Below are 21460 nucleotides of genomic sequence, written 5' to 3' on the forward strand. Positions count from 1 at the left end.
GGTTGCACTTATATCGAAAACCTGTGTATCACCTATATATCAGATCATAATTTGTAAGGTTGTTTAGTTTTTTTTGTTGTTTATTGTTTTCTTTGTCTGTTGATTTCGTTCTTCGTATGCCAAGAATGTGATAGTGCGTTGTTTATTTGATTGCCGTGAATTTTCCTACTTTTTTATTGGCAAATTCCACCAGTCATCCTGCACTTCAAGTAGGTAAGTTTATATTATGAACTACAAAATTTAACACGGGCAGAGCCGCGCGACACTGTTCTGCCTCACATATACATATACATACGTATACATCACTTATAATGTAAAATATAATGATTAGTTCCCGACAGTGACTTCATCATAAATATTTAAATTTAATCAGCAAATAGGTACCAGTGCTACTAGTTAAATTACAAATGTTTAATGAAACTTATTGGCTACTTAATATCGTGATTACAGTTGCGATAGTGCCACGACTCGTTCTAAGTGTGATCGGTTGATGAGACAGGCTGCACCTGTACTGAGTTGGCCCGGCGATCTAATTCCTTCGAATGTTAATGAGGTAAGCGCTCGGGCATCGCCTGCGTAACCCGACGCTGCACCTGTCTTCTCGATATGAAATTATTTTTATTTACGAAGCCCTCCGGAGATTACGAATGTTTCGTGCACCTATCGATTCAGACATCGCCGCGCTTATCTCAGATTACGGCGGGTAGGTGCCGCGTACGTATGACGATTCATAAATTTCTCGCGGCCGTATTGAAGGTATTGCCATTCTCTAGACAATAAGTCAAGCACGCGCTTCGCTTGAAAGCCGTAATGTTTATTCGCGCACTTATTAATATAATAGTAAGTTGTAGTAAGTAAGCGGGATGTGTGATTAAAATTTAAATTTCATAAATTATTTGTTTTGTATTTAGAGCTAGTTTGTTTGTGTCCATAGAACATAACGTGAGTATCATCGCCTACTAACATGAGGCATGAGGTCGAAAACTCAGTTATATGTTAGTAACTAACCGTTAGTAACTAGTAAGTAAGTAAACTAGTAACAAAATTAAGACAGGAATAAGTAGGATGGTAGTGCCGCGCTAATTTGACCGTATGGGCCATCGACCCATTCATGAATATTTATCTCCACGCCTCACCGTTCCTTAACATCATAATCTGCCTAAATTAAAATAACATCTCGTAAAGTTTCGATTCTTTTCATTTATTTTGTTTTGTCGTTTGTTTGATACTTGTAATTAACGCTTATTTTTAATTCTAGAGCTATAAATGGAGTGGCGAAAGCGAAGTATGGCTCCTATTATTGTTCCGTAGGCTTTATGTTGTTTTTGAACGAGGATCATCAATCATTTGGATACTGTCGTGCGTCGTCGGCGCCCCGTGACGAATGCCAACCCAAACACCATTGTGCCATCGTGGCGAATGCCACCCACTCTCTGACCTACACTGGCACAGCGTAGACCTATACTTACTGTAGGTACTGTAAATTCAAGAACCTGTTTTTATTCCGTGTCAATTATTACGATGTTACATTATCCTGTTAGTAAAGTTAAAAATGCCTTAACACCATTAACACTCACTAATATCACTTCAAATAATAGACCAGAACTTCAAAAATACACTGGTAAAACGATGCACTATGAAAAGGTATAATAATAGTATTTTCATAATTATGTATAAGGTTAGAGATTCCTTATAATGCATCGAATGAACTATGAAAACCGCCCGCGAAATTTGCTCTATATTGCGTGGTACATAAATATTGTATTCTGTTAATGCTAGGTTATTATTCCTCTTTCAGCTCCGGACAAGTTCGGTCAAGAGCGACAAATACAGTTATAACTAACACTTCTATGATAAAGTTGATTTCATTTGAATATTCTAGTTCCAAGTCTTCATGTATCGTCGATATCATTGCGAATATGATTTGCTATTTTTTATACACAAACTAGCTGAACCGGCAGGCTTCGTAGTGCCTCAATCGATAAATAAAAGACCTAAACTTTTGTATAAAATAAACTTAAAAGAAACAAAATGGGGACGGCGGGGGACACATCAATCACATGAAAGGAAAAAATTGATATTTTTATTTAAATCCGAGCATTTTCATATTTATCTAAACCTTCTATGGACTTCTCTGAACTTCCACAAATAATTTAAGACCAAATTAGCCAAATCGGTCTAGCCGTTCTCGAATTTTAGCTAGACTAACGAACAGCAATTCATTTTTATATATACTTATATAGATATAGATTTCATTAGTTTTAATGTACTGAAAACTGAACCCCAAATCCGGTTACACCGAACTTAAGTTTCTTCATTGAAACTGCCTTTCAATGGACACACGACACTTTTGTCACGTAATTAATGGCCTTGTACGCAAGGAAGTACCTTCCTGGAAAATCTCCCGTTGTGCTTTAGTGAACTAACCAGTCTTCGAAGACCTGCGTTTTTTAAGGATATTTTCATAAGCACAGTTCTGCTATAATTAATGTGTTTGGTTGTAGAACTCAAAAGTTTGGTTGGTTCTTTGGTTGCATATATAAATGTGAATGTTTTGCCACACACATAGATGTTTTTGTTGACAAGTTTTCTCTGGTGCACAATGGAAAAACATAAAAAATCACAAACCTTCAAACGTAAAAAAGACATACGAATGCAATAAGTGTTCTTATAACATTGACGAATCTTTAAATTGGGTTTTTGACTGAGATGACTTGCTGATAATCTGTCAATATGGGTGTCCGAATCCGGGCTTCTTGGACTATAATTACTACCCCGTTCATCTAGAGCAGAAATTTAATATGCTCTGACACTAATAATTTCAATCCTTATTGCCGATCTAACCGCAATCTGTTCTTTTGATTCAAATATAAGCGGCAATATTCACATTTTTTATGTACGGCCGCGAATTCTCCACCAATATACGCTTTTAAAAACTTTTTAAACGTTTTTAAAACTTTTTTTATAATTTTCGCTCTAGCGCGTTTTGCGAGCCCGCGCTGGTAGCAACCATCCTGCCCTTGGTTAAGCCCTTACTTGCCTACCTGCCCTGGTAAAACTGGAAAGACCTCCGGGCCACCAGTAATCTCTCAAACATAAAAAAAACCACCCTGCCTATTTCTCCCGTGAAGCAGTAAAGCAGACGTTATATATTGTACTTATAGCACTGAGACTCGTGTCTCAAGGTGTATTCCGGCATTTACGGCGTGTCTATCTACAGGCTTTTTACTATTATTTTTTGTTTCTTAGATGGGAGGACGAGCTCACAGCCTACCTGGTGTTAGGTGAGCCCATAGATATCTGCAACGTAAATGCGCCACCCACCTTGAGATATAAGTTCTAAAGTCTCAGTGTAGTTACAGCGGCTGCCCCACCCTTCAAACCGAAACGCATTACTGCTTCACGGCAGAAATAGGCGGGGTGGTGGTACCTACCCACGCGGACTCACAAGAGGTCCTATCACCAGTAAAAGTTGCTCCGGCAACCACTTAACACCAGGTGGAACGTGAGCTCGTTCAATCATTAAAGCAATTAAAAAATCCACTTTGATTACCGATTAAAAAAATTAACGGCTAATGTCAAATAATCAAAGTGCACGGTTTAATGTTTCACGGTCCACCTGAGGGTGCGGGCCGAACAAATGTGCAATTAATTGACTTATCGCTCGGATTATTGATTAGGTAAGGCGATCGATCGGCTTTAATTACCGACATCGCTTATTCGCCGTTGATTGGTTCTCTACGCGCCTAACCTAACACACTCGTAAAATATCCTACCGAATGCGAAAGGAATTCACGTGGAATAATAAACGGTAGCGGACAGTACCATCGGTATTTACTAGGATATATTTTTATTACTGGCCACCATAAAAGTAGATGACCGAACGCTATTAAATCAGTCGTGACAAGTAATGGCGGAGATTAAAATTTCTCCTTAGCAGTAGGTAGCATGTGTGCGGGTGTCGCTTTAGAGTAAATCTCAAATATCAAATTTATTTGACTTGGTTCTCAAACAGCAGCCCCATAGTACTTTAAACATGATCATCATCCACTACACCTAACTAGGCGACCTTTTGTATACCTGTAGATATATAATAAACAACATTAAAAATATATTTTCTTTTTATGTGTATAATTTAAAAGTAATACAAAAATAAATTCTGAATGGCGGTTATAGATTTAGTGAGAATTTTTTTTTCTTCGGGCAATCTCGGATCTTTATCGGAATACGATGACACCCGAACTGCCAATGAATGATCGTATTAAATGATTGACATTTTCATATCTATTAACATGGAACTTTATTGTTCAGTGTCAAATCGACTTACCCCTACGGCTCTAAAGATGGAGTACTAAAGCTATTTGAGAGAGCACGATAAATACGAACTTTTCCGAAAAATTACGAAGGAAAATCTTTTCTCACTATTTCTATAACTAGCTTTTGCCCGCGACTTCGTCCGCGTGGAATAGTTTACAAATAATGATTTATTTTAGAACAAATTTGGTTAGCATAAAAAAAGTTATAGTGAGCCAACCTTAACATATAGACATATCTTGTTGCGGACTTTTTTTTTAGATCTTTTAAAGGGGAGCAATTCTGTCATATATTATTTTAGCGAAACTTTAACCGTTTCTGCAGCGCACGCAGCGGAAGCTCTCAAAACGGATTAATACCCCGATTTTGAAACATTATTTATTGGTGCTCCGCTCACATTGGTCTTAGCGTGATGTTATATAACCTATAGCCTTCCTCGATAAATGGGCTATCTGACACTGAAAGATTTTTTTCAAATCGGACCAGTAGTTCCTGAGATTAGCGCGTTCAAACAAACAAACTCTTCAGCTTTATAATATTAGTATAGGCTATAATATGTTGTTGGAATGTATTCGCGTGTAATGTCTAGGCAACTACAATCGCAGAGATAACCACAGGTCTACAAAAATTAATAATCCCATTCGGTTATGTCGCATTGTATAATTTTGTATCGTAAAGAGGCAACAAATATAAGTTACCCGTAGAGCACATGTTGCGGCGAAGTGTGCTATTAAAGTTAATTGACAGTCCGCACACGAGTTCTGTTTACTGGTGTATTTGTCACTTCCCCTCGCCTAATGATATATTACAAGTCTGTGCCCGCCGGACAGTTTTGAAAATAAACAAAATATACGAGCATACTGTTATATTTGACTGCCTGACGTGTTTGACACGATCTTGGATTTTTTATATCACAATAAACAAATTATTGAGTTACAATCAACGCTTATCGGGTACTATACAACACTGATGTCGTTGACACTTAGCAATGAGATACGAACTTATCAATAATCATGTTTTGTTAATCGCTCGAGGCGGACGGTTGTCGTGTAACGAGCTCGTAATAAAGATATAATATTGCCGGCAGCGTGCTCTCCCGAGGGTGACGAATCGCTCGTCCGATTAACTCTTAAACGACAAATAGAGGGACTCCCTTCCCGCAACCCTTAGCTCGGGGGTAAACTAAGCCACGACTTCCGCTAATTATACCGGGGAGCGGCTCCACAAACATCTCCGTCCCCCTCGCACTTCACGAGCCGATGCACTTCTCCGCAAAAACTGTCTGAAAACCAAAATTTTCCCTCTTCCCGACGGGCGGCCATATTTCTTCCCTCTCGCTCGCATTAAACACTCCGTAAACGCTTTCCTTTTTTCACGCCCTCGCTCTAATAGAAAGGCAAATTACGAGCTTACGGGCGCGGACGGGTGGCGGTGTACGAAACCGCGACGCCACTCTAGTGCGTCTCGCTTTCTCTCGGCGTCCGCTGTATCATTCTGCCACTCGGAAAAACGCGGAAACACGAATCGAACACTCAAGTTCGCACTTAACCTCCACTGACATTTATAACAAAACACTTGGTCTGAAGTTGAAAATTGCATCTAACAAAAAACGAACTTGTTATTTTCACTACATAAATAGCTAAATTGTAACTCGTTTCTATCTGTATTTCTAAACGAATTCTTGAGTTAAGTTAACTGTCTGTAAGTTGCCGCAAATATAATTTATTATTACTTGAAACCATTCGATACTCTTTAACCCTTAAAGTGAGTTGTACGCAAGGCAACGCTGATGATCACTTCGCGTGACGTCACAGATACTAAATTGATCATACGAGCCATAACTCATTACGAGACATGATATAGAGTTATTGCTGCTAATGTTTTATAGAAAAAACAAATTAATTATTTACAAAAAAAAATATTCAGATTCATATCTATTTTGCCGACAGAAAAAAATTAGAACGCGTTCCGGAATGTGCGAGCGTGGTACTATCATTCAATCTATTTATTACACATTGCTCTTTAAAGATTAGTCATCATCATCTTTCTTATCTTTTCCCTTTATTAGAGGTTGGCGTAATGTGCCTTACTCTGCGACTTCCTTAGATTGAAGAATAGTATAGCTCCTATCTCCATTCAATTAAGACTAGTGTCGTAAAGTTATTTGTCGCATTCACGATGCACTGTAATGATCTTCGGTAACATCTTGACATCAGCTGAATTTAGAACTCGATTTAAAATAAAAATAAAAAATAAACAACCTAATTTTGGGGGAAACTATACAAGTGCAAAGATCTTGGTCCGAATGTTATGTTTTTGGAATTTGTATACGTGGAAAATTTTCTTGAAAATGTCGTCAGCGCGTTTCAGGCTTTTAACAAATATCTTCTGTTCAGTTATGAACTATTAGTGCACACTGATGGTAAGGCGTTGTGAGAGCAAAGATAGATAACACCGTCCTGCCTATTTCTGCCGTGAGCTAGTTATATAAGTTTGAAGGGTTGTAACTATAAAACAGATTCATGTCTCTAAGTGGGTAGCTGTTTTCACGTTGTTGATGTCTATCGGCTCCGGTTACCACTTAACACTATCTAAGTCCTGAGCTTGTCAATCCATTTAAGCCATAAATAAATAAATTCACTACGATACAGCTTCGCTAATTAAGCCGCGGATTTGCATATTCATAGGCTATGAAATAATGAATTTATATAACTTGCACCCATATAGCGATTATTAAATATTAAAGTTTCAATAAATTGAAGAATTTTTAGTTTTATGTTCGAAACGTGTTACATTCACCTAAGCAATAAAATATATATATGTATATATATATATATATATATACCTCATTATCGTAAACGCATTGCATTCATTTCGTAAATCAAAGTAACATGGTAGTTTCGTGATTCGGTAACGACCACGGGTCGGATTGTGTACGTATGCCGGTCATTTTCGAATTATCGAATTGTCGCCGGCGTGGAAATATTTAATAACTTCATCGCGGGTTCGCTTCGGTACTACGGACAGAATTATGTCGCATTAGCGGTAATGTATACTGAATTTAACGTCACAAACATATTAAAGACTAGCGACTCGCCCTCGCTTCGCTTCGGAAACATTAAATTTTATTATTGATAGCTGAGTCCCGCGATGCTACCCGCGGCTATTGTCGTACCGCGGGTGACGCCGTGGGGCGAAGCTAGTCTAAAAAAGTTGCATAAGTTACTCCTTATATCAACAGCTACCTATCAGTGAAAGTCTCGTCAAAATCGGTCCAGCCGTTCCAGAGATTAGCTGGAACAAACAGACAGACAAAAATTGTAAAAATGTTATTTTGGTGTATGTATCGTATATATATTCATCTGCATGTAGTAAAAAGCGGCTATTTCAATATTACAAACAGACACTCCAATTTCATTTATATGTATAGATGTATAGATATTCACTGATGATGATTAGTTAATTGACTTGGGCATCTAACATTTGGAAGTTTCAAACATTTATTGATATTCTATATTGTGATTTTCACTAATTGCTCGTCTTTGTTACCACGTTTGCACAATACTCACAGTTTCGGGTCTAATCGTAAAATTCCAACAAAATCGATTTGAATGCTCGAATGAACAGGCAAACAAAAATATAAAAAATACTGATTTTTTGTTTAGGCACATAAAAAAAAATATTATCGTAGGTACTATATTTTATGCAAAAATCGTGTATGAATTTACATTTTGTTTACGATTGTTTTTTTTGTATAATTATTAAGACTTCCGTAACAAGTTTCAGTTTTTTTCAGACCACCCGGGATATAAATAAAAATAAATTATTTCGACTGAGGGGTAACTGTGAAAAATTAACGCTTGCCTTGAAAAAAAAAACTGACACCATATGACGACTATTGAAACACCACCCGTCCCTCACTTTCTCCGAAATAATGACAGAGACGCGTGTTTTTTTTTTTATTACACTTACTAGCCCGAAGCGGAGATTATGATTTAAAAAGTCACACCGCAACTGCCGCGCGAAGTATATCGCTTCCGTGTGACAAACCCAACGACCAACCCCAATTAGTAGCGACAGATGACGCACTACTTAAAACGCACTGTTCCTTGGACCGACAGCTTTTTTTTTATTGCTTAGATGGATGGACGAGCTCACAGCCCACCTGGTGTTAAGTGGATACTGGAGCCCATAGACATCTACAACGTAAATGCGCCACCCACCTTGAGATATAAGTTCTAAGATCTCAGTATAGTTACAACGGCTGCCCCACCCTTCAAACCGAAACGCATTACTGCTTCACGGCAGAAATAGGCAAGGTGGTGGTACCTACCCGCGCGGACTCACAAGAGGTCCTACCACCATAGTATAAGGGAGCATTCGGGTATAAGAGTCGATTTAACTGACAAAACTGGTAAATGATAACGAGACGCATATCGTCTTCGGGCATCGCGTTGCGCGTTGTCAGAGGTCAGAGCGAGCATCGGTAACGAGGAGCAGGTCGGGGGTCGCTCGGCCGTGCACAATAGCTCGTTTGGTGGCACAATGCCGCCCCCTCGCGGCCCACTTCATTACGCGCGTATTGTACCACACACGGGCACGCGCGATCCAACGCCCTGTGACCCAACGCTGCCGGTGGGCCCGCCGAAGCATTCCACATTAAGATGCCTTTTGTTTCTCAAAAACTAACATCGGTTAAATGATATTTTGTATTTGAGATATAGACATACTGATTGAGATATAATGTGTATATGGTAAGAACGGAACGTATAAAAGAGTGTGGAAAGAAGCGTTAAAATGTGAGTGAGAGAAAAAGATAAGAAAGGGAAAATAGAATGACAGGCAGAATGACAGAGAAAAGAAAGTTGGTGAAGACGGTTGAATGAGCAAGGCGTAAAAGGTGACAGTTGATTTTCAATTGATTTCTAATTAAGAAGATTTTAGAAAAAGAAGAAATAAAGTGTAGTTAACAGTGGAATAGTTTTATTTTATGCGTCTAAAAGATGACACTTGTTCTACGGCTCGTGTCATTCCCGATCCTGCGGAAAGAATGGAAAGCAGTCGACGTCGCCCCAAGCACGTCATTTCGGATCCTCCCGATCCACTAACGGTGCTTTTAGGTACCTCAAGCACCGGTCACCGTTCTCGTCGAACCCGTCGCTTGCGACGAAGGGCTCGACGAGTAAATTAACCCTCAGATACAGCCCACTGACTTTCTCGCCGGATCTTCTCAGTGGGTCGCGTTTCCGATCCGGTGGTAGATTCTGCGAAGCACGGCTCTTGCTAGGATTCGTGTTAGCAACGTCGTCAGGTTTGAGCCCCGTGAGCTCACCTACTAGTTAAGGTTCCGCTGAAATAGCCTCACAAGCCTATCAGCTTAGGTAGGAAAGAAAAAAAAAGGCTCGTGAACAATGTGAAAAAATCGCATCTAACGTATTTAACAAACCAGTGGCCAACGCGTAGCACCCCTAAGTTCCACTGGGTCAATTCGCTGTTCCAGTATTACAGTAGCTTCAGATTCGACTTGAAGTCGCGGCACGACATCAAGTCGAATCGTATTGTGGTAACAGCTGTCCTACGTACAAATCAGGCCACAAAGCACTATGGCACTGCTATTGATCTTAAAACAAAACTTCGCCAATTTCTGGTCACCTCTTGCCAATACATTCGAAACAAACATATCAATTATTAATAATAAGCTCCGAGCATTACGTGTTATTAAGTGAGTCGAGGTAATCAATCAAATTTAATCGACTCGTAACAGGTACCTATCGAATACACCGGCACTCACAACGGGAATGTTAAATAATTATCTATTTAAGCATCTAATACTAAGATAATAAAAGCGAAGTTTGTTTATAGGATGATGAGAGCGGAATGGCAATGCGATTGAAGACACGACAATGGGCGTAGGAGTTAAACCAACAGTCTCGGGTCGGCGTCCGCGCCCGCGCACTCCGTACAATACCGGTCGCACAATGGAGAGCTAATTGTGCGTCGACAGCCCGAATGCCACCTCATTGTTCGAGGAGCCAAGAACTGCTTAGTGCGAGTTTTTTAACGTTCTCGATAGCGTAAAAGTTAACCCAATTTTGTATGCAGATGGAACAGCGCCCCTAACGGCAAACGTAGGCAAACGATCCCATTCCATACAAATATGAGTTAACTTTTACGCTGTCGAGAACGTTAAAAAACTCGCACTAAGCACACTGAACCCGAGTGACCGGTGTCAACTCGCTTCCGTGTGATCAAACACGCGTTCCAGCCACCTCTGCACCACTAAACGATGCGTTAAATTAACATCGAAATTTGATTATATGGCTGAACACTCGAAGCATCAAGTCGTAAGGAACTCTTCAATGCAACGGTCAACGAGCCGTGAGATGAATGATGATTACTGTCTATGAAATTCCCGAAATCACCGATGTCCATGATTACGTAATCAATCTCCGTCAGGCTTCGCCCTCAGCCTTTCATCGAGCGGCGCATGCGCAGCTCCGCGGCATCCATCAACGTTTCAAACCTTTTTTTTGTTAATTATTTATCGTGCATTATGTTTTAGGCGTTAATGTCCACTAAACGATCCTTAGCAGTCTTGAGTTTTATAAGCATTCTCATTTAGTAAGTACACTAGTCAGACAATAAGTTTGACTATACTATATGATTGTGATTTTTCAGAATGGTAATATAAGTGTTTTTTTTCTTTCTTTTTTATTGCTAGATGGGTGGACAAGCTCACAGCCCACCTGGTGTTAAGTGGTTACTGGAGTCCATAGACATCTACAACGTAAATGCGCCACCCACCTAATATAAGTTCTAAGGTCTCAAGTAGAGTTACAACGGCTGCCCCACCCTTCAAACCGAAACGCATTACTGCTTCACGGCAGAAATAGGCAGGGTGGTGGTACCCAGCCGCGCGGACTCACAAGAGGTCCTACCACCAGTAATTTTTGTTTTAAAGATATCTAAGTTTCTTCCTTGTTTTATTTGTAGAGACGTTATAAGTGTACACAAAGCCGTTTAACATCGATTTATAATAATGCAATATATTCGCGAAATGCGCCCCGAAGGTAGCCAAGAAAACGAATGGCAGCGCGGAGTTGAGAGCGCGCGGCGAATCGCAACCCACGCGTCTCATTGTGTCCACATCTCATTTCTTCACATTGAACAGAATAAACCGGTAGCCATTCCTTTGACCATTCATCATTTTTGTACCACAATGTGCTTTATACGGCTCCCTAATGAATTTGTAATTCGATAACGACTATTAATATAAAGTCTAATGATCATCGATACGATTTATGCGGTACAAAAGAACACACATATCTTCACTTAAAGTAGTTTAGATATTTTTTTAAGTTAACTATAATAGTTGTTGTGTAGCGTTTATTATATCATTGAAGCAATAAAATACAACTTGATAACTTTATAATCTTAATAGGCAGGCAAAACTTACGTTTATTATAATTGTACCTAATTGTAAGTACCTTTGTTCATTTTAGCTGTTAGTTTTAGCAAATATGTTCATAAAAATCGATTATCGCCATTTCGAATCCATTGATTGTTTGATTTTTTTAAATCGCTTTGTTTAAATTAAGATAAAATGTATCTGTAGTAACATACAAAAAAAAACACCATGGTTCTTTTTTACCAAGTATTTTTAACAGATCTAAACTAACTAGAAACCATGTAGTACAAAATGAGGTTATCCGTTTTTTTTTTATATATGGAATTCTCAAAAGTAATTGTTAATCTTAAATGTTTACAATGGAAATTCGTCTATTTTCGATCAACCAAACTGCTAATGTAAAAGTATACGAAAATGACATATCCTAATTTGGGATGCATTGAATCTAAAGTATCGTTTTGTGCAAAGTAGCTTGCTGCAACATCGAAATTTCAATTAAGTTTAATGCACATGTCCGCTTCCCCCCGTTCGATGCCAGCCAACAACACCCCATACAAGATTTATTAAGCCCGATTACCGAACTAACCGCTCGTCTGACGTGGTACTTGTTTTCTGACTGCATCGGCACTTTATACGCCGCATTAATAACGAAAAAATTACGACTGCGAATCCGTTCTCATAAAACTAAAAGGGGTTATCGATATCCTTAAATCGATTCCTCGAGTTAATAACGTTAGTAGTAGATTATAATATTATGGCTATTTTAGACGACAATGCGAATTAATTCGTTCGGAACACGTTTCGTTACATTGATACGAAAAGTTCTAGAATGTTTTAAATGTTTATTTGGCTTCTTTATTGGAACGAAGTTCCTTACGGCAGACTTGGAGGGGATAAGGATTTTGCTGCGCGACCGAACTGAAAAAAATGTGATAGTAAAACCGTAAGAAAAAATCCGTGGAAAAAAGTGCGTGGAATAAAACCGTTAAATGAGACGTGCGCAGGCGCGACAGTCGTATACACAAGCGAGTAGTGTATAATACCTTTCTCTTTCTCCCTCTTTCTTTTCGTTCTTTCATCCCTTCTCTCTCTATTTTGTAATTATTTCTATTTCTATGTAATTTTATGTTGTCAAACAAAAATAAAGAGACATATTTTGTTATTTTAATTGATAATTTGAATTACGATTTCATTTTTATTTTACGTAATTTATTATTTCCTAAAATACTGAATTTCCTAAGTACTTTCCTGTACTTAAATAAAAACTAATCAGCAAAATTTAAGAGAAAAATCAAGAAAACCAACATAAAATTGAGCACGTTTTTTTTTTTGCAAATTGTGTCGATTCTACATTAGCCGAAGGAACTTCGTTCCTACCTGGTGTCCCACGACACCACATAATTAGTTTTTTATTTTATTTAATATATTTTGTACACACAGCTGTTAGAAGAAACACGACAATAAGGATACAGAGTACAAGGGCACTACTTATTTCATGTTGAAATCTCTTCCAGTAGGCCCGCAGAAGGAAAGAAGAATTAGGAACACAAATTATTGCTTAATTATTAAATTAATGCTTCTTTATTATCTGAAGGTATCACAAATAGAGCAGCGTCTAAGATACCGTTGATCCGGCTAACATTGCTAATTCCGATACATATTGCATCAATTCTGTGCATTAAAAAAAAATAGACACGGCACCTTGCATTTTCACCGCACGGCCTCGTGCCGTGTCACGAAGAGGCCGCGTCATATAATAGTTATGCGATCGGACCCTGAGCTTGTGCTTATTTAAGCAGAACATTACAATTTTTAATTAAGTTCAATTAAGAACTGACAATTTGATGTTGAATGCAACACTTTTGACAGCGAAATGCGGTAAGAACGCCCACGCGAGACATGCGTTTCCTCTTGTGGATTTTTTATAACAGTTTATTTAAAAAAATGAAATAGTGCATTAATTAAAAAAAAATGTATGACAGGAACAATTCATTGTTCGGTATACATTTAGTTACATTTACTGATGATGTTTTGAAATCAATTTTAGTTGGTATATTTATTTTTTTGGTGGACGAGCCCACAGCCCACCTGGTGTTAAGTGGTTACTGGAGCCGATAGACATCTACAAAGTAAATCCGCCACCCACCTTGAGATATAAGTTCTAAGGTCACAGTACAGTTACAACGGCTGCCCCACCCTTTAAACCGAAACGCATTACTGCTTCACGGCAGAAATAGGCAGGGTGGTGGTACCGGTGCGGACTCACAAGAGGTCCTACACCCAGTAAAATTATTATGTTATGTCATACGTTATGTTAAATGTTACTTTTTATGTTAATTTTCTCACACATAGGTATAGGTATAGATTTGATCAACTTCCATTTTCCGCAACGCTGTATGTACTCTTGTATTTTTTCTATCAAATTTGACACAATCCACTCTAAAGTCTTGGACTATGAAATCCACCTTTCTTAATATATATATAAAAAAAAACGTGATATTAAAATAGCCTCAAAACGGATTGTGTAAAGTTAACGATTTCATTTTAATAGCAGTGCACCTGTAGCCTATAACGGAGCAAAAACTGTATTATAACCGCTCATAATCAACAATAATCATTGAGTGCAATAACTGTCAAAACGGCACTAAATATTGTTTGTTAAATGCCATAAGCTTTGTATTTTTTACAGCGTTCCACACCTTGGGCCATACAATAAGCTGCTGATCCATAGAATATGTAATATTTAGAGCATTTATATGGAAATTAATGAAAATTACAATAATATTCGGTGACTAAATCTAAATGATTATATTATGCGCTTGATGGAAGATTTGCTTGTCGCCATTTTGTTGCTTCAATGACGATGTATTATTTTTACTTTTTAGTACCTTTGTAGGCAGATGAGCATACGGCCCTTTTGATGACGAATGGACGTCAGCAACGCAAATATTTATACTATAAGCATTATTTAGACGTTTGCATCTTTTGGAGTTATCGTGGCTTAAAGGATAAGACGCCCGGTTCGTTCGTATGGACCAATGCGACTGTGCCGGTGTTCGAATCCCGCAGGCGGGTACCAATTTTTGTAATTAAATGCTCTTAACAAATGTTCACGAATGACTTCCACTGTCAAGGTATAATAACATCGTGTAATACAAATCAACAAGTTCAAGACTTCGCGTTTATCGTAGTGTACTGTGGTACGGAGACTCTTAGAACTTAGAACTTAAGCCACAAGGTGGGAGAAGGCAACTACGTTGTAGATGTCTATAGGCTCCGGTAACCACTTAACACCGGGTGTCTCGTGTGCTTATCCTCCATTCTAAGCAAATTTTTTTTGTCTAAAATAGTTATTTAAAAATTGTACTTTACTCATTACAGATAGCTTAAGCGTTTTTAAAACTAACATGCTTATATGAATTAATTTCTCGTCCTCTTTTAAAGTCTATGGTAAAACCAATCGGAAGACAAGCCAGGTGCTAAAGCTTAACCCGAACTTTTGTTAACAAACCGAATAACTTTTGTATTCAAAACAACAATTCAGTATTTCAGTATTACACCAATTAATTACAACATTACTTTGTGGTCTGTAAGTTTATTGAAGAAAATAATATTTGTTAGATATGATTTTAAAATCGCAACTATTTTTCTTTCTACTTTCCATTTAAGAAAAACAATACACATGGATTTAACAAAAAAATATGTGTTTTTTTTTTTTAATTACATTATTATAGGCGATCCGTAATTCATTTTTTTTGCACAGAAATAATTTGTAAGTGACTGTGTTTTTAAAGATAAAATTATTAATGGAGCTCGTGAGCGACGCCAAGTACTTCCACTTCATATTATTTATAAGTACGTAATTGTCGATATTAAAAATCGATAAAACGATTAATAAGTCCGGTGATCGATCAAACTGCGGATGTCGATCATTTATGCGGACACCTCTCGACCGTCCAACCTATAGATACTATATTAAAATATACAGTATAAAGTGTTTAAGGAGAAGCTATTACAAGGCGTCGTATTTTAAAAATAAAACAATGAAAACTAACCTCGCTTTTGAAGTTATTCTCGGGAAGTCGAAAATAATGCCCGTATTTTTTTGAGTAATGGCCTATTGACAAGATCATAAAGATATTGAGGATAATCGTCCGAAAGACGAACCGCTCAGCTAAGCCGCAAGCCAATTTAGCAACGTCACTTAACATATAAAACATTCGGACATAAAGAGGGCACGTTATGACTTAACATTTATATGTTTTGGACAAAACTCATTGTCGAAACGTTACGGGCACGGCGGACATAAATCGTTCATCGGTTAGTTCCCTCTAACAAAGTCCGTTCGGCAGTAAAGCGGCCGATTGTAAATCAAAGCGACGAATCGAAAAAATGAAAAATAAATAAATCCAGACGCCCGACATTTCTCGTGAGCAATGCCCCGCTAGTGACGTGTCGTCGCAGGCACCTGCCGATCAATATCGATACGACTCGATGGTTTATCTGCGTACTTGCAAATATATTAAACATTAAAAAAAGTATTACAGAATTTGTTTCATCCAAAAAAAAATAGTGCATCAAAAACTTAGATTGTAGAATTCACTAAATTTAGTGGATCGGACCACCAACAGCTAATATAATCTAAGCTATTTCCTAAATTTGATCCCATGAAAACGATATATTATTAATGAATTCGTAACAACAGTCAAAATAATTTTGGTAAATTGTAGATAATACGGTGGGAAACGCCGGTGGTCCTCAAGGGCTTACCCTTTGAAAAGAAACGTATTAGGCATACCAATAAAGACAGATAAAAAGTATTACGAGTGTCAAGAGATAAGAACTCGGTTTCACGTACCAATCCGTAGCACAGCATGAAAATAAACGGAATAAATAACACATTTCCTTGTGATCCTTTGCTTTTATTTATTAACTTGAAAAAAAAAACTATTTTTTTTTGTCTGTATCAGTTTAAAGATAAGCCATTTTGAAACGGCTACTAAATAAATTAATAGACATTGCATTGTTGGGCAATTTAAAAACACGCTCCAACACCCTCCCCGGTTATAATTTGTCCCCGATATCCCATTTTGATTGGACTATCTGATTTATCTCTTGTTTAGCCCTTGTATACGTAGCTTTCGAATCATTGATACTATAACGAACCTCCTGATTTGGTTTAATAAATAAAATGATAAAATAAAATTATATCTTAGTTTTTTATGCTTTGTTTTGGTCAGTCGATTGTGTATCGCTCCTTTGTCATTTGCAGAACTGCGAGCCTAAGTTCTTTCTGTAAGTACTTGAACGTAAATTAATAAAAATGTACTACTATATGGCGTTGATGTTTTTATTTAACACACGCGTTGAAGCTAACCTCTCGGCATAAATCTATGAGTATTTTTTACCTAATTAACCTCTTAATTCTAAATAGAGATAGTGTTTATCTACTTCTTTAAGGTTACGTTACTAGATGGCATTGATTATATGCTCATATTTTTTTTATTATACAATTCATGCACTTTCGCTGACCATTGTACCTACATGGTCTTAAGTAAAGGATTTTGGATCGGTATTTGTAAATTGTTTTTTTATTGCCGTTTTCCTCAAACACATTTTTATTACAAGTATTAAGACTTGTTTGTCACAGTAGCTACAGTTGCAACAATGGGAGGTTATCCCTTGAGATTGAAATTCTCTCCGGGTTAGTGACTGTTACAGTGATTTAGAATAACTACACTCGCGATACGAGGGCTCCGTCCCCGCTCATACCATATGACGTAATAAGAGGATTATATCCATTCCGTACACTTGTTCCAACAACCTATTTTGTTAGAACAACCACAATCTTATAAGAGACCATAAAAAAATTAAACGTTGCCCGTTCGAATTAGGATTTTCTGCTGTTTTTTGTGACTCCGCCCAAAAATCGAAGCCTCATAGCCAATGAAAAGATCAATACGAATTGAATGTAAGAAAAAGTACAAAACTATAAAATATGTTTTCATAGTTTTCAAAAATGGTAATATGAGATTAAAAACAATAGTTTTTTCTCTAGCTATGATTGCTTCACATGCTTTTTATATTGACGTTATTTAAATGTGGTCGTAAATAATAATAAAAAAGTAATTAGCGCATGCAAGCGAAACCAGGAAGAAAAAATACAGAAATACAAATCTTAGAATTCGTAGACATTCAAATTAAATAAACTTCTGTTAAAGAATGTTCTTTTTCTTTATATTGACATATCAATATGTGCGAGTGTCTCGTGAGAGTCGTATGGTGCATGCTCCCTTTGCCACAGGGGCGAAAGGATCCCGTGCTCGTCCGTACACAATGCCAATTTTCCGCTCACCGCCACCGACTACGCAATTATTTAGATAAACCTCTCGGCGTGACTATAAAAACATCTTCCCCTCCCCCCATGTTGTTTGTTGTCTTTGGGGCTTTGCGAATTTATAGCCCTGCATTACGCCGACGGTTAGGAAAAAATGTACTTTTAATTTATCTCGTTAAAGGGTTGAAGGACGGCTGGGTTCGCGAAGTAATTATTCCGGAATTGGCCACTTTAGCTGATGAATCCATTCCGTTGAGCCGTTTGTTGGGGGTTGATTGTACACTGAATTAATTTGTTTTTGACTCGATCTCAACGAAGTGAAAGATTACATTACTTTGATGAGCAGAGCAATTCATTACAGGTTCGTTTCGAGATTACGATCTGTTTTATCAATGTTTTTTTCTTTCGGTGCGAAGTTTTATTGAATTCTTACCTGCCAGTTTTGGTGATGATCATTTCTGTACCGAGGTCATGAAACTTGTCCCAAAGCTCTTTGGTCTCCAATTGACAGTCCACGGAGAGAAGTTCTTCGCAATTGCAAGATGTGGCTGGAGGAAGCGGTCTGGCCGGTGAGGGGGTATCACGTTCGCCTAATTCTGTAGATTTTTTTATTTATTTTAAATATCATTCGGCCTATATCGAGTATTATCGAAATTACCAACACTACATGGAACGAATTTCGGTATTACATAAATATTAAAAATATGAATTCATTATTATTTTAATTATTAACTAAACCTATACTTTTATTGCGGACCAAACCTGTAGGCAACCCACCTATAACACGGTAGATACGTTCCAACAAAGTCACGTGTTGTGCGAAACCGTGTTGTATGAGGCTAGAAGGAAAGTTATTTTTATTGAATGAAACATCTCAAATGTGTATGTATGTATTTTTTACCTATTATACATAAAAATTAAGTCGTAAAATTTCGGTTATACCCATATGTGTATTTTGTGTTCAAAGTGCATAATGTAATTGTCTAAATACAATTTTTAAACAAAAATCTCGTTATCGTGTTGTAGAAGTACCGTGATATCAAAGACTTTTGGGAAAAATTTCTATTCGTGTTAGAGTGGAAACGTGTTGTAAAATACCGTGCTATAGGAGATTTACCTATATGTACTTCCGTCACCATAACAAATTATTTATCAATTTTAATATTTATTTTAGTAATGTATAATATATATAAACTATTTTTGCAAATCATAGATATCATTAAATCTACGTTAGGATTCATTGATCTAGCTTATCATTTTCAATTTACAATTCCTTGTTAATATGCTACTACTATACCTACAATTTTCGTTTTACGTATCGAGCACCTGGGATTCAATTATCGTGACAAACAAACAGTTCGAATTCAGTACTATTATTTGTCTTTGTAAAAAAAAAACGTTAGCATCAATATTTTTTTTTTTAGATCTATTCAACGGTAGTTAACGGAATATTTATATTTGAACGAATTTCAATTTAATCGTCCGTAATTGCGGAAATATAAAATTTTAATAATCTAAGCTTCGTAAACGACATTATGAAAATCATAAACAAAGATGAAGAAGATATCATAAAAATTGCTTAATTAAACATCTATAATATATTTATCCATATTTAATTGCAAATATTATAAGTCCTCTTCGATATCAGCACAGAGATTTCTGGATGATATTCAGAAAAAAACGATAGGTACAAAAAGCGTTAAGAAACAAAAAAAAATGCGATTTGATGAAACATATATCACTGCCTTTCTACAAATATCTTTAAAACACACAAAAAAATACATGTCTACAGTTTCACAATAGTCTATCTAGCCGTAGAAATAGGAACTAAACGAATACCTACTACTGTGAGAATTCCTATGTGAGACTCGTTTCCGAGTCAGTTTTTATCACTATATATTATCATGTTTTTTGCAGCGTAATGAATAAAAACCGATGCGTTAATAAATGCGGGAAATACACTTGTGATATAGAAGGCAATAACCATTTGTTTTATAGAAAGAAAAAGAAAAAAAAACTCGTTTTGTTTTTTCATGTGATAACTTATGTAAAAGTCCGTACATTTCCGATGCTGAATAGATTTTTTTATATTGGTGTGGATGAGCGAGTAGACGTGCATACAGCCGGGCGTTGAATGATTGAGGTTCATCGAACAATTTTCGTCTGTATATTATTAGTAACGGTTGCGCTACCATTCAAGCCGGAGTTCGTGGTTGCTTGAAACCACGCATATAAATCGTTTACCAACCATGATACTATTCTCTCGGTTTTTTTTTTTTGAGGGTAGGTAGTAATTTTATATACATAGATAACACATATAAACTAGTTATAGATAAGCAACTCAAGCACTCAACAAAAATGTTTACGGGCGTCGGCCACTAGATGGCTTCACTTCGATTAGTTTCTCATTCCTCTTGTAGATGGCAGTAACATATTAACTATCTTATGTTTTATTTTTAATGAAGGAATTGTAAATTTTCGGAGACCACAAATTGATAAAATTTAATCAATTTGTCTATAACAAATAAAGACTTGTATGGTTTATTAATTTTTTTATGTTCTGTGTTTAGTTATACAATAATTAAATGCCTTAACTTTAACAACATATAAGTTAAGGGGCATCCGCTACAAGATGTCGCTAGTTTCCATACAAAAAAATATTTGTCTTAAAATATCGCTGTTTCGGAACCCTGTTATATATACACACCCTACTCGTTTTACCTTACCTGAGGATGGGGCGGGTGAGGGTGCGGCGTGATCAGACGCGTCTCTTTCGCCATCGGAACACTGCTCAACGTCTACCTCGACGTCCTCGTCAGGCATGGGTGACCTGCAGCTCGACGCGGGAGAGCTCAATGACGCGGGCGAACTCTGCCGGGATCCTAACCCTGGTGATATCAAACAAGCTATTTCAACGTTATTATCTGCTCTTGCTTCCGCAAATGTTTTCAATTCAACTTATTAATATGTCTTTTGAGCATAAAACGGATGTTATTATCTAAATGAGTCTGCTATTCTTTCTGGGGTTTGATGACATTTTCGTTTCCAAAAAATTCACTTCTTTGATAAAATTTTTCTCTTGTAATATAATCTGCTGTTTATACAATATGCTTAAATAATATTGCTTTATTTTTAACTGAACATATTTAGATGGAGTGAAATTTCCAGGCACTATTTTCATCGAAGTCAAATTTAACTTAAAATGATCATGCCAATCTTTGTAGTGATCAAGAGTGCCGAGATGAAGCGGTACCGTCTATGGCTTTTGGTTTTACGGCTACAACACAGGATGCCTCATTATGACCGCTACTGAATATATAAAAATACACTCGTTTGTTGAAAGCGATGGTCGTCGCACCGTGATAGGTGGTAGGACCTCTTGTGAGTCCGCGCGGGTAGGT

At 37.2% G+C, this 21460-nt stretch overlaps 1 protein-coding gene across 2 annotated transcripts in view; it reads right to left on the reverse strand.

The window, feature by feature from the left end:
* Positions 1–21460, reverse strand: part of mid (midline) — an 88033-nt gene that overhangs the window by 60546 nt on the left and 6027 nt on the right. Inside the window, exons 2-3 of one of the 2 annotated variants that reach the window (XM_089740356.1) lie at positions 20786–20947; positions 18493–18655 (exon numbers count right to left, since the gene is read on the reverse strand). In XM_089740356.1, coding sequence (XP_089596482.1) covers positions 18493–18655; positions 20786–20947 — 325 coding nt within the window. Of the gene's footprint in view, positions 1–18492; positions 18656–20785; positions 20966–21460 lie in introns of both variants that reach the window. The other variant, XM_089740355.1, reaches the window with a different exon arrangement.

The sequence above is a fragment of the Bombyx mandarina genome, chromosome 04 (genome assembly GCF_030267445.1).
Source record: "Bombyx mandarina strain Sakado chromosome 04, ASM3026744v2".
NCBI lineage: Eukaryota > Metazoa > Arthropoda > Insecta > Lepidoptera > Bombycidae > Bombyx > Bombyx mandarina.